General features: G+C 46.8%; 1 protein-coding gene across 2 annotated transcripts in view; it reads left to right on the plus strand.

Moving 5' to 3' along the window:
- Positions 1 to 5,273: 5,273 nt before the first annotated feature.
- The window catches only part of KIT (KIT proto-oncogene, receptor tyrosine kinase), a 119,599-nt gene continuing 111,843 nt past the window's right edge, over positions 5,274 to 13,029 (plus strand). For both annotated transcript variants that reach the window (XM_075347045.1, XM_075347046.1), the window contains exon 1: positions 5,274 to 5,415. In XM_075347045.1, coding sequence (XP_075203160.1) covers positions 5,367 to 5,415 — 49 coding nt within the window. In that variant the 5' untranslated portion in view covers positions 5,274 to 5,366. The remainder of the gene's footprint in view (positions 5,416 to 13,029) is intronic.

The following is a 13,029-nucleotide window of genomic DNA, read 5'->3' on the forward strand; positions in this document are numbered from 1 at the left end:
CATCCGTGAAGAGCACAGGGCACCAATGTCGAATTTGACAATCTTGGCATTCTGTGGCAAATGCCAATCACCCTGCATGGTGTTGGGCTGTAAGCTTGTATATGACGGGTCCTTATACCACCTTCATGGAGTCTGTTTCTGACAATTTGAGCAGACACATGGATATCAATAGCCTGCTGGTGGTCATTTTGCAGGGCTCTGGCAATGCTCTTCCTTGCACAAAAGAGGAGTTGCGGGCCTGGTTGTTGCCCTTCTACAGCCCCTTCCACATCTCCTGGTGTGCTGACCTGTCTCCTGGTATCTGCTTCATGCTCTGGACACTATGCTGACAGACATAGCTAACCTTCTTGCCACAGCTCGTATTGATGAGCCATCCTGGATGAGCTGCATTACCTGAGCAACTTCTGTGGGTTGTAGACACTCATGCTGCTACTAAGGCCTCTTTCACACGTTCGTGAAAATCATGCACGTTTTTCACGGACGTGTCAAAGGTGCGTATTGCCCTGCGTGAGCCGTGTTTATGGCACACGTGTGTTCTCCGTATGTTATCCCTGATAACACACGGAGAACGGGAACTTTCTGCTCACCTGTCCCTGGCGTCGCTGTCCTTGGTGCTGAACTTTGGTCTCCGGTCCTGCCGACTCCCCGCTGCTTCCGGCCGCAGTGAAGTGAATATGCAATGAGCATAATGAAACAAGTGACAGCAGCGGCAGAGATAGGAGGGCTGGAGAAGGTGAGTAAAGGTTTGTTTTCTCAGACACGTGTGTCTTCTCTGGCGCGTGTCACGCGGAACACCTCCGTGTGGTCCGTTTGCGTTCCATGTGACACCCGTGATGCCGGAGAAAAACGGACATGTTGACGTGTGGAACACACGGACACACATATGCTCCACACGTACACACGGTCCACGGCAGAACACGCACGTGAGCGCAGAGCCATTGATTTTAATGGGTCTACGTGTGCCCGTGTCTCCGGTACGTGAGGAAATGGGCCAAACACATACCGGAGACACGGACGTGTGAAAGAGACCTAAGGGTGAGAGCAATGACAAAATGCAAAAGTGACCAAAACAAAAGCCAAAAAAGATGAGAACAGAGAAATGGTCTGTGGTCACTACCTGCAGAATTACTCCTTTATAGGGGGTGACTTGCTAATTGTCTATCATTTGTACCTGTTGTCTGTTCCATCTGCACAATCGCAAGAGAAATTGATTCACAATAAGTGTTGCTTCATAACTGGACAGGTTGATTTCACACAAGTGTGAATGACTTAGCGTTAAAGTGGATTTTTTAGGTCTTCACTTTATTTTTTTGAGCAGTGTATATACGTCCAATGATAAGTGCACAGTTCTATGAATTTGATTTACAGCCGGTGATAAGTATGCAGCTTTGCGCTCTCTATATGTGGCAATTGATAAGTATGCAGCTCTGCGCTCTCTATATACGGTCGGTGATTAGCGCACAGCTCTGTGCTCTCTATACACTGCCGGTGATAAGTGAACAGCTCTGTGCTCTCTATACACTGCTGGTGATAAGCGCACAGCTCTGTGCTCTCTATGCACTGCCGGTGATAAGCACACAGCTCTGTGCTCTCTATGCACTGCCGGTGATAAGTGAACAGCTCTGTGCTCTCTATACACTGCCGGTGATAAGCGCACAGCTCTGTGCTCTCTATACACTGCTGGTGATAAGCCCACAGCTCTGTGCTCTCTATACACTGCTGGTGATAAGCGCACAGCTCTGTGCTCTCTATACACTGCTGGTGATAAGCACACAGCTCTGTGCTCTCTATACACTGCCGGTGATAAGTGAACAGCTCTGTGCTCTCTATACACTGCTGGTGATAAGCACACAGCTCTGTGCTCTCTATACACTGCTGGTGATAAGCGCACAGCTCTGTGCTCTCTATACACTGCTGGTGATAAGCGCACAGCTCTGTGCTCTCTATACACTGCTGGTGATAAGCACACAGCTCTGTGCTCTCTATACTCTGCCGGTGATAAGCACACAGCTCTGTGCTCTCTATACACTGCTGGTGATAAGCGCACAGCTCTGTGCTCTCTATACACTGCTGGTGATAAGCACACAGCTCTGTGCTCTCTATACACTGCTGGTGATAAGCGCACAGCTCTGTGCTCTCTATGCACTGCCGGTGATAAGTGAACAGCTCTGTGCTCTCTATACACTGCTGGTGATAAGCACACAGCTCTGTGCTCTCTATACACTGCTGGTGATAAGCGCACAGCTCTGTGCTCTCTATACACTGCTGGTGATAAGCACACAGCTCTGTGCTCTCTATACACTGCCGGTGATAAGTGAACAGCTCTCTGCTCTCTATACACTGCTGGTGATAAGCGCACAGCTCTGTGCTCTCTATACACTGCTGGTGATAAGAGCACAGCTCTGTGCTCTCTATACACTGCTGGTGATAAGCACACAGCTCTGTGCTCTCTATACACTGCCGGTGATAAGCACACAGCTCTGTGCTCTCTATACACTGCTGGTGATAAGCGCACAGCTCTGTGCTCTCTATACACTGCTGGTGATAAGCACACAGCTCTGTGCTCTCTATGCACTGCCGGTGATAAGTGAACAGCTCTGTGCTCTCTATACACTGCTGGTGATAAGCACACAGCTCTGTGCTCTCTATACACTGCTGGTGATAAGCGCACAGCTCTGTGCTCTCTATACACTGCTGGTGATTAGCGCACAGCTCTGCGCTCTCTATATACGGTCGGTGATTAGAGCACAGCTCTGTGCTCTCTATACACTGCCGGTGATAAGTGAACAGCTCTGTGCTCTCTATACACTGCTGGTGATAAGCACACAGCTCTGTGCTCTCTATACACTGCTGGTGATAAGCACACAGCTCTGTGCTCTCTATGCACTGCCGGTGATAAGTGAACAGCTCTGTGCTCTCTATACACTGCTGGTGATAAGCACAGAGCTCTGTGCTCTCTATACACTGCTGGTGATAAGCACACAGCTCTGTGCTCTCTATACACTGCTGGTGATAAGCACACAGCTCTGTGCTCTCTATACCCTGCTGGTGATAAGCGCACAGCTCTGTGCTCTCTATACACTGCTGGTGATAAGCGCACAGCTCTGTGCTCTCTATACACTGCTGGTGATAAGCACACAGCTCTGTGCTCTCTATACACTGCCGGTGATAAGCACACAGCTCTGTGCTCTCTATACACTGCTGGTGATAAGCGCACAGCTCTGTGCTCTCTATACACTGCTGGTGATAAGCGCACAGCTCTGTGCTCTCTATACACTGCTGGTGATAAGCACACAGCTCTGTGCTCTCTATACACTGCTGGTGATAAGCGCACAGCTCTGTGCTCTCTATACACGGCTGGTGATAAGTGCACAGCTCTGTGCTCTCTATACACGGCTGGTGATAAGTGCACAGCTCTGTGCTCTCTATACACTGCCGGTGATAAGCGCACAGCTCTGTGCTCTCTGTATACTGCCGGTGATAAGCGGACAGCTCTGTGCTCTCTATATACTGCTGGTGATAAGTGCACAGCTCTGTGCTCTCTGTATACTGCCGGTGATAAGCGGACAGCTCTGTGCTCTCTATATACTGCTGGTGATAAGCGCACAGCTCTGTGCTCTCTGTATACTGCCGGTGATTAGCGCACAGCTCTGTGCTCTCTATACACTGCCGGTGATAAGCGTACAGTTCTGTGCTCTCTATACACTGCCGGTGATAAGCGCACAGCTCTGTGCTCTCTATACACTGCCGGTGATAAGCACACACCTCTGTGCTCTCTATATACTGCTGGTGATAAGCGCACAGCTCTGTGCTCTCTGTATACTGCCGGTGATAAGCGGACAGCTCTGTGCTCTCTATATACTGCTGGTGATAAGCGCACAGCTCTGTGCTCTCTGTATACTGCCGGTGATTAGCGCACAGCTCTGTGCTCTCTATATACTGCTGGTGATAAGCGCACAGCTCTGTGCTCTCTGTATACTGCCGGTGATAAGCGGACAGCTCTGTGCTCTCTATATACTGCTGGTGATAAGCGCACAGCTCTGTGCTCTCTATATACTGCTGGTGATAAGCGCACAGCTCTGTGCTCTCTGTATACTGCCGGTGATTAGCGCACAGCTCTGTGCTCTCTATACACTGCCGGTGATAAGCGCACAGTTCTGTGCTCTCTATACACTGCCGGTGATAAGCGCACAGCTCTGTGCTCTCTATACACTGCCAGTGATAAGCACACACCTCTGTGCTCTCTATATACTGCTGGTGATAAGCGCACAGCTCTGTGCTCTCTATACACTGCCGGTGATAAGCGCACAGCTCTGTGCTCTCTGTATACTGCCGGTGATAAGCGCACAGCTCTGTGCTCTCTATATACTGCCGGTGATAAGCGCACAGTTCTGTGCTCTCTATACACTGCCGGTGATAAGCGCACAGCTCTGTGCTCTCTATACACTGCCGGTGATAAGCGCACAGCTCTGTGCTCTCTATATACTGCTGGTGATAAGCGCACAGCTCTGTGCTCTCTATACACTGCCGGTGATAAGCGCACAGCTCTGTGCTCTCTATACACTGCTGGTGATAAGCGCACAGCTCTGTGCTCTCTATACACTGCTGGTGATAAGCGGACAGCTCTGTGCTCTCTATACACTGCCGGTGATAAACGCACAGCTCTGTGCTCTCTATACACTGCCAGTGATAAGCACACACCTCTGTGCTCTCTATATACTGCTGGTGATAAGCGCACAGCTCTGTGCTCTCTATACACTGCCGGTGATAAGCGCACAGCTCTGTGCTCTCTGTATACTGCCGGTGATAAGCGCACAGCTCTGTGCTCTCTGTATACTGCCGGTGATAAGCGCACAGCTCTGTGCTCTCTGTATACTGCCGGTGATAAGCGCACAGCTCTGTGCTCTCTGTATACTGCCGGTGATAAGCGCACAGCTCTGTGCTCTCTGTATACTGCCGGTGATAAGCGCACAGCTCTGTGCTCTCTGTATACTGCCGGTGATAAGCGCACAGCTCTGTGCTCTCTGTATACTGCCGGTGATAAGCGCACAGCTCTGTGCTCTCTGTATACTGCCGGTGATAAGCGCACAGCTCTGTGCTCTCTGTATACTGCCGGTGATAAGCACACAGCTCTGTGCACTTGTACAATGGCTCATCATCAGTGTTGTGTTCTCTTCAGGGCAGCATGGTGGGGGCGTGGCGTGGGCGGAGCCTCTGACAAGGGGCGGGGCCGGGAGTCTCGCACTTACTACCTTGCTGGCGGCTCCTGGTGAGGAGGTCACTGTCTGCACTGGAGCCTGAGGATCGTCTTGGAGCAGTAGAGGAGCGGTCGGTGCCGGCGGTGTGCTCCGTCCTGGGCACTCATCATGGGCTGGGGTGCGCTCTGCCTGCTGCTGCTTGTCACCTATCACACAGGTCAGCCCGGGGTCCTGCCGTTCCCTCTGTGGGGCTGCAGCGCTCTGTAATGTTACATAGTGTCCAGGTGCTCTGCAGATGAGGCTGAGTGTATCACTATACATGCCTTATAATGCGATGCCTTATGATGCGATGCCTTCTTATAATGCGATGCCTTATGATGCGATGCCTTCTTATAATGCGATGCCTTCTTATAATGCGATGCCTTATTATAATGCGATGCCTTCTTATAATGCGATGCTGGAATTCTTTGCAACGTTTGTGACTGAGAAAGAAGCTGCAAGAGTGCAAAGCATAGAGCGCTATGTGTGCCCGTGCACGGTAGGGTCCGCTCCTCCGGGGGTCGGTCCTTATCACCGTCCTATCCCGGGAGAGTCCGGGGCTCGCTGCCTGTGTGCTGCAGGATGGGAGGGCTGGCACTTGTAGTTCCACAGCAGCAGAGCTCGGTGCTGGGACACAGCTGTTTATTCCTATACAATGGTGCTGAGCATACAATGTGGAGACTTCTGCTGAGCTCCTGATATGCGGGATCTGCTGTTTGTTTTGGTGTCTGCAATCATTGCAACCTTCAGCCCTTATCGATTTTGCTTTTGGTGTTGTTTTCTCGTCTGATTTTGGCATTTTTGGGTTGTGTGCCCATGTGCTGAGCCTTTCTGATGGCAGGGATAGTGTAGTTCTTGATACTATTTTTGCCATAATGCTGAGGCGACTTAAAGTTGTAGAACTGATTGAATATATGGTGCAATATATACAGGAGCCATAATGATAGAAAAGGCAGAAATATACTGTCACTATATAAACAACGGGAAAGAAGACGTCATTTCATGAAGGCTTTACACCTGCCCCTCTGTTACCATCGCAAACAAAAACAGCTTGTCATATTTGGGTAAAACTTTTCAGTCGTTGGCATATTGTACAACGAAGTCTGAATTTAATGGCTAAAATGGACAGCAAATGCAGACTTATTAGTCTGATCACAGTTACTACAGTCAAAATTAGCCTCATAATGGTTAATACCGTACTTACACCATTCGCTTATGTAGAAATGTGTATCCCTTACCGTGAGATGGTTATGTATATTTTTCTGTAAGTGTATACCTTACTGTGAGATGGTTGTGTGTATCCCTTACCGTGAGATGGTTGTGTGTATCCCTTACCGTGAGATGGCTGTGTGTATCCCTTACCGTGAGATGGCTGTGTGTATCCCTTACCGTGAGATGGCTGTGTGTATCCCTTACCGTGAGATGGCTGTGTGTATCCCTTACCGTGAGATGGCTGTGTGTATCCCTTACCGTGAGATGGTTGTGTGTATCCCTTACCGTGAGATGGTTGTGTGTATCCCTTACCGTGAGATGGTTGTGTGTATCCCTTACCGTGAGATGGCTGTGTGTATCCCTTACCGTGAGATGGCTATGTGTATACCTTACTGTGAGATGGCTATATCTATATTTTTCTGTATGTATATACCTTACCATGAGATGGTTGTGTGTATACCTTACCGTGAGATGGTTGTGTGTATCCCTTACCGTGAGATGGTTGTGTGTATCCCTTACCGTGAGATGGCTGTGTGTATCCCTTACCGTGAGATGGCTGTGTGTATCCCTTACCGTGAGATGGCTGTGTGTATCCCTTACCGTGAGATGGCTGTGTGTATCCCTTACCGTGAGATGGCTGTGTGTATCCCTTACCGTGAGATGGCTGTGTGTATCCCTTACCGTGAGATGGCTATGTGTATACCTTACTGTGAGATGGCTATATCTATATTTTTCTGTATGTATATACCTTACCATGAGATGGTTGTGTGTATACCTTACCGTGAGATGGTTGTGTGTATCCCTTACCGTGAGATGGTTGTGTGTATCCCTTACCGTGAGATGGCTGTGTGTATCCCTTACCGTGAGATGGCTGTGTGTATCCCTTACCGTGAGATGGCTGTGTGTATCCCTTACCGTGAGATGGCTGTGTGTATCCCTTACCGTGAGATGGCTGTGTGTATCCCTTACCGTGAGATGGCTATGTGTATACCTTACTGTGAGATGGCTATATCTATATTTTTCTGTATGTATATACCTTACCGTGAGACGGCTGTGTGCATACCTTACCGTGAGATGGTTGTGTGTATCCCTTACCGTGAGATGGTTGTGTGTATCCCTTACCGTGAGATGGCTGTGTGTATCCCTTACCGTGAGATGGCTGTGTGTATCCCTTACCGTGAGATGGCTGTGTGTATCCCTTACCGTGAGATGGCTGTGTGTATATTTTTCTGTATGTGTATCCCTTAATGTGAGATGGCTCTGGTTGTGTGTACTCCCTCACAGTAAGCTCTCCTGGTGCCAGGGGGCAGCCTGCTATTTGTGTACAGTTTGCGGGTGCCATCATTACACATTTCCTGCTTGCCAGTCGTCATTAGCATCACATAACGACCTTCCATTAAGTGCCAGCAAAATTACATATTTTATTAAAAATTCTCTGGGCTCAAACTATGGAATCCTAGATGTCACCCTGTCTAAGCTCAATGAATTAGCAATCTTCTGCCTTCATTATTCATTAATCGGCTGAGATGAGCTCATGTCACTTGACATTGTGACACCACTTCATCTGTGGGGCTTCGATAGTTCAGGAAATTCAGGTATGAGGCTGATCGGGACCTGAAGAACATGGAGAATACAGTATACGGCAGTCCCGGAATGTGGTCACAGCTGCTCCATTGATCATTTTGTCTCTGTTTTGTGCCTGATCGGTTGCCTTGGAAGTGAAGGAAAACTTAGTGAAACCTTAGACATATACAAGGTGCTAGAAAATGACTACCTTCCTTATGTTGTTACGGTGACTGGGACAACAACACAATCTGCCCTGTCCCGGCTCCGTAAGTGACCTTCCTGGTGAACCAGTGGTACAAGGTTACCCATCCGGACTCTTAGGACATTTCCACATTTTGTTCCTTTTTTTTGATCATTCATTAATCACTGGAGGGTTTCTGGATTAGTGGCCTGTATAGTAAACATACTGTTCATTTCGGAAGCCGCATGTAACAGTAGCCCAGGGATTACGCTATTTACCCCATGGGATTTGATGTAACAACTTTCCATTTATTGTCATTCTGCTTTGCTTTGGAACAACAGTTTTTGTACGGTATCCACCCCCCCCCCCCCCCCGAATGTAGAAAAATACAGTATATGCTAAAACTATACCACGATATCAGCCATAATCTCCGTACAATCTTAGTTCAATACTTCACGCACAGATTATAAATCTCCTACAGACCGAAAAGAAAGTTTGGCACCGACCGCAGATATCTAGGCACATCGGATACCTGGCTGCTGGCATATTGCCAGGCTGGGATAATGAACCTCATACCTGATCACCGTTCAGACAATGTTTATAGCTGATCTTACATTTTATTGATTGGATTTGGCTTATAGAACGTGGCTACGTTGGCTGCTTGCACATCACATATAAAATAGCTGTAAGGCTGCGGGCACATATCCAGTAATCATCCGTTAGAACAGATCCACTGGCAAAAAAAGTTCTGCAAACACAACTTTTGGTCTTTTTTGACCATATTGAGTTTGGAAGCATCCGTTTTTTTTTAATGTTCACTGATTGTTTAACCGTTAACGTATTGTTTTTCTTGCATTTGTAAGGGATCCGTTATTTTCTTAATAGATCAGTTTCAAATGGAAGATAAATAGTAATCAGTTAATGGATCCGTTTTCCCATAGACTTCAAAGTTAAAAAAAAAAAAAAAACGGATCAGGCAGAAATCAATTTTTTCAAAATAGACAAAAAAAGTTGTGTTTGCAGAACGTATTTACCAACGGATCCGTTGTAATGGATGATTACTGGACGTGATCTCAGCCTTAGGGCTCGGTTCCACTTGCACATAGCTTCTGATCTGAAGCGATTTCCTAATGATCCTCTGCTGCGGGTGAAAGCTGAGGGTCATGCGGCTGTGATGCGATCGGATGAAAGCTGCGGAAAAGAGGGGGGACACTTTCTCCTCTCCTCCCTGGCCTGTCTCTGCGTACATCGCACTGCGGTCAGATGACATGTGAGTGCAGTGCGATGTTTCACACTCCCATAGACTTGTATGGGTGCATGTGAGCCGAGACTCGCTGCCAAACGCAGGATGCAGTGATTCATTCTGCATGCCGCTATGGCATGAGAAATCAATCACAGATGGACACTGCTCCATAGTTTTGCACTGGTGTGAGTGCAGCCTGATGTTTTATCGGATTGCACTCATCCTTGCAAAACGCAAGTGGAACTGAATAGGGATGATCGAATATCACAAATATTTGCAATATTCGGCTTCAGGAATATCCAACGAATAGGTCGCCACTATGCGAATATTCGATGCGAAATGTAAGTCTATGGGAAGCCCGAATAGTTGCTATTCGCAACTATTCGTGTTTCCCATAGACTTACATTTCGCATCGAATATTCGCAAATAGGCGAATATGGGCATAGCCGAATATTTGAGGTATTCGATCATCCCTAGAACCGAACCCTAAGTCCTATATTTTTCCCATTCGATCTGTTATTGTTTACAATATTTCTAGTGTTTCCTAAAGTTTTGACATCGGTGTAAAATTACCCGCCATGTTCTGTAAATTCAGGAAAGTGGATCTGTAAAGTCGGTCACCAATATTCTTGTAAGTCGGATTAAGTAATTTATTTGCCTTCATTTTAGCATGTCCCATTTTTATTATAGGGTTCAGGTTTATAAAGGCATAAAATACAGGTTAAAACCTGATTAAGGGGTCAGCTGGGGGGGCTTCAAAGGGAAATGCATGTTTGCATGGTACAAACTGCTGAAAAACAAATATGGATTGGAATTTACAAGCCGCTCTGTACATTGTCAGAGTCCAGACCTAAAACCCACATACCTTGTGCTCGCTCAGGTAGTGTGCAGTTAGTTCACACATGAAATTAAGGCTATTTAGACCCCAAAGGGTTTTCTTGTGTGTGGAATATGTTCGCAGATGTAAACAGGAACCACATGACAGTCCTATAATGACTCAACTACAAAGTGAGGAGTTGACATGGAGCCAAGTGAGGTCTAATAAGATTTTGTAATGTTTGAATTAGTGGCCTACAACCTGCAGCGCTCCAGCTATAAAACTACCACCCCCAGCATGCCCAACCCCACTGCTGCTGGAGGGCTCAGGATTGCAGATGACTGTATTAGCTTAGTACGACTTAGGCTATGTGCCCACGTTACGTCTTGTCCCTGTAGAAATTTCTGCAGCGATTTGACCGTATATGTGTGCATCAAATCGCTGCAGAAACACTGCGTAATGAATGCAGTGAAAAGCCGATTTCATGCGCTCTGGATGCAGCCCCCACCATAGACAGAGCGGGGCCTGCATCCAAAGCGCACGGAATAAGTGACATGTTGCTTTTTAGAATGCACGGATTTGGCAGCATGCAAATCGCTGTGTTCTAAAACGCAACGTGCGCATGGATTATGCACAATCTTCATAGATTGTGCTGGGGACGCAGGACGCATGCAGTTACGCTGCGGTGTAATACGCACTGAAATAATCTGAAATTAGATTTGGGAAATTTAAAGGGAATCTGTCACCAGGTTTTTGCTACCTAATCTGTGAGCAGTATGACGTAAAGGCAGATACCCTGATTCCAGCAATGTGTCATTTACTGGGCTGCTTAGTGTAGTTTTGATAAAATCACAGTTTGATCAGCACTAGATTACCATTAGAGGACTACTTAGTGTGCTGCAGGTAGTCTAGCACATTCATGAGCTCTGTATAACTGCTAAATCTGCAGCAGAGAAAACATTGATCTTATCAAAATTACAGCAAATAGCTCAGTAAGTGACACATCACTGGAATCAGGGTCTCTGTCTCTACATTATTCTGCTCTTGGATGGAGGAGCAAAAACCTGGTGACAAAGTCCCTTTAAGAATTGGTTTAGATGTAAAGATTATTTGTCACTGTCCAGCACCTTTTATACTATAGGTAACTAATTAATGGAGAAAAAGATAATTTGTGGTTGATCCTCATTGATAATGCTGATAAGTCCTAGCACTAATCACTATAAGGATTCTTCGCTTGCGCACATCATAAGCTTAAAAATGTTGTTTCTGAAAAGTTCTCGTAGAAATGACACCAGAACTTTCTATGTTCTATGAGATTTGTTCATAAGAGATTTGTAAAAGTCGACCTTTCCAGTCTGATGTCCCTTTATTTCCAGTTCCAAAATCTTAGTAATCCATTTACTGCAGAATATGACACGTTAGGACTAAAATGATTGCAAAAAAAAGCAAACGCAGTGGTATGCTGTGTGTGCAAATTTAGTGTTTGTTATAGAATAGTAGATATTTTAGTTGACATATTTGCTCTTGCGGAAATGTTCAGTATTCAGCAAAAGTTTCTTCTTAATGTTTAACCTGTCTACCAGGCTGTTAGCTGTTAGGAGCGTTGTCTGGTTCATGCAAGCTTCTGTTATCTGCCCTAATGAGGTATGTGTGACAATATTCAACGGATCCCTCCATCACCTTCCCCAACACATTCAGCAACGCTCTACTTTTAGGAATCGCTGGATGTAATGTAACTATGAGGGGGCTCGTTAGTGGGGACCATGTCTGGGAAAACAATCTCCGGCACTCTTGTCATAACTAGGTCCTTTTGCATGTAATTTGTATAAGCTGGCTATTTTTTGTTGCACTTTATTTCATTATTTAAAGAGCAGAGTGAAGGGACCAGTGGCTGATTGCTGGAGCTGAACTAATAGCTAGATCACTTTATGGCACCCAGGGATTATAAGCCAATGGAAGCAGAAATTTTACCTAGACCCAGATTCATTGGAATGTGTTTAGGGCTGACTCTGCCTTATATTACACCAAGCCAGGTAACTTGTTAATACCGTACTTAATTTTTTGGGAGGGTAATAACCTTTTATTACCCAGGAATAATATTAGAATAGAAGCTGGCACTCTTGAGCAAAGGACCAAGTCCCCGTTTGTGGAGAGAAGACCTCATCACCAATAAGACTAAAGGAGATAGAGTTGCTGCAATGTGAAAATTCTATTCCAGACCGGCACCACAGTAAAATCCAAATAATCTCAGTGAGGTCTTTTTCAAGGATATATGTGTATGTATGTATGTATGTATGTATGTATGTATGTATGTATAGGTGGGGGACGGCAGCTTGTACCTCCAGGGGACCACCACATGTGTGAGAACCCCACCTGGCACTCTCACACATGCAGTGGTCCCCTGGCAGTACAAGCTGCCGTCCTCCATCTGGCACTCTCACACATGTGGTGGTCCCCTGGCAGTACAAGCTAGCGTCCCCCACCTGGCACTCTCACACATGCAGTGGTCCCCCGCCTGGCACTCTCACACATGCGGTGGTCCCCTGGCAGTACAAGCTGCCGTCCCCCACCTGGCACTCTCACACATGCGGTGATCCCCTGGCAGTACAAGCTGCCGTCCCCCACCTGCCGCCTCCACCTCCTTCACCTATACCCGTGGCACCATCCATACAGATATCCTTGAAAAAGACCTCGCCGACCCAGGAATAGAGTCCAAGTGGTCAGAAACCAGCAATCCATAGAGCTGTCTCATCTGAAATGGAAGAAGTGCACA

This window comes from Anomaloglossus baeobatrachus, chromosome 1, assembly GCF_048569485.1.
Source record: "Anomaloglossus baeobatrachus isolate aAnoBae1 chromosome 1, aAnoBae1.hap1, whole genome shotgun sequence".
Classification (NCBI taxonomy): Eukaryota; Metazoa; Chordata; class Amphibia; order Anura; family Aromobatidae; genus Anomaloglossus; species Anomaloglossus baeobatrachus.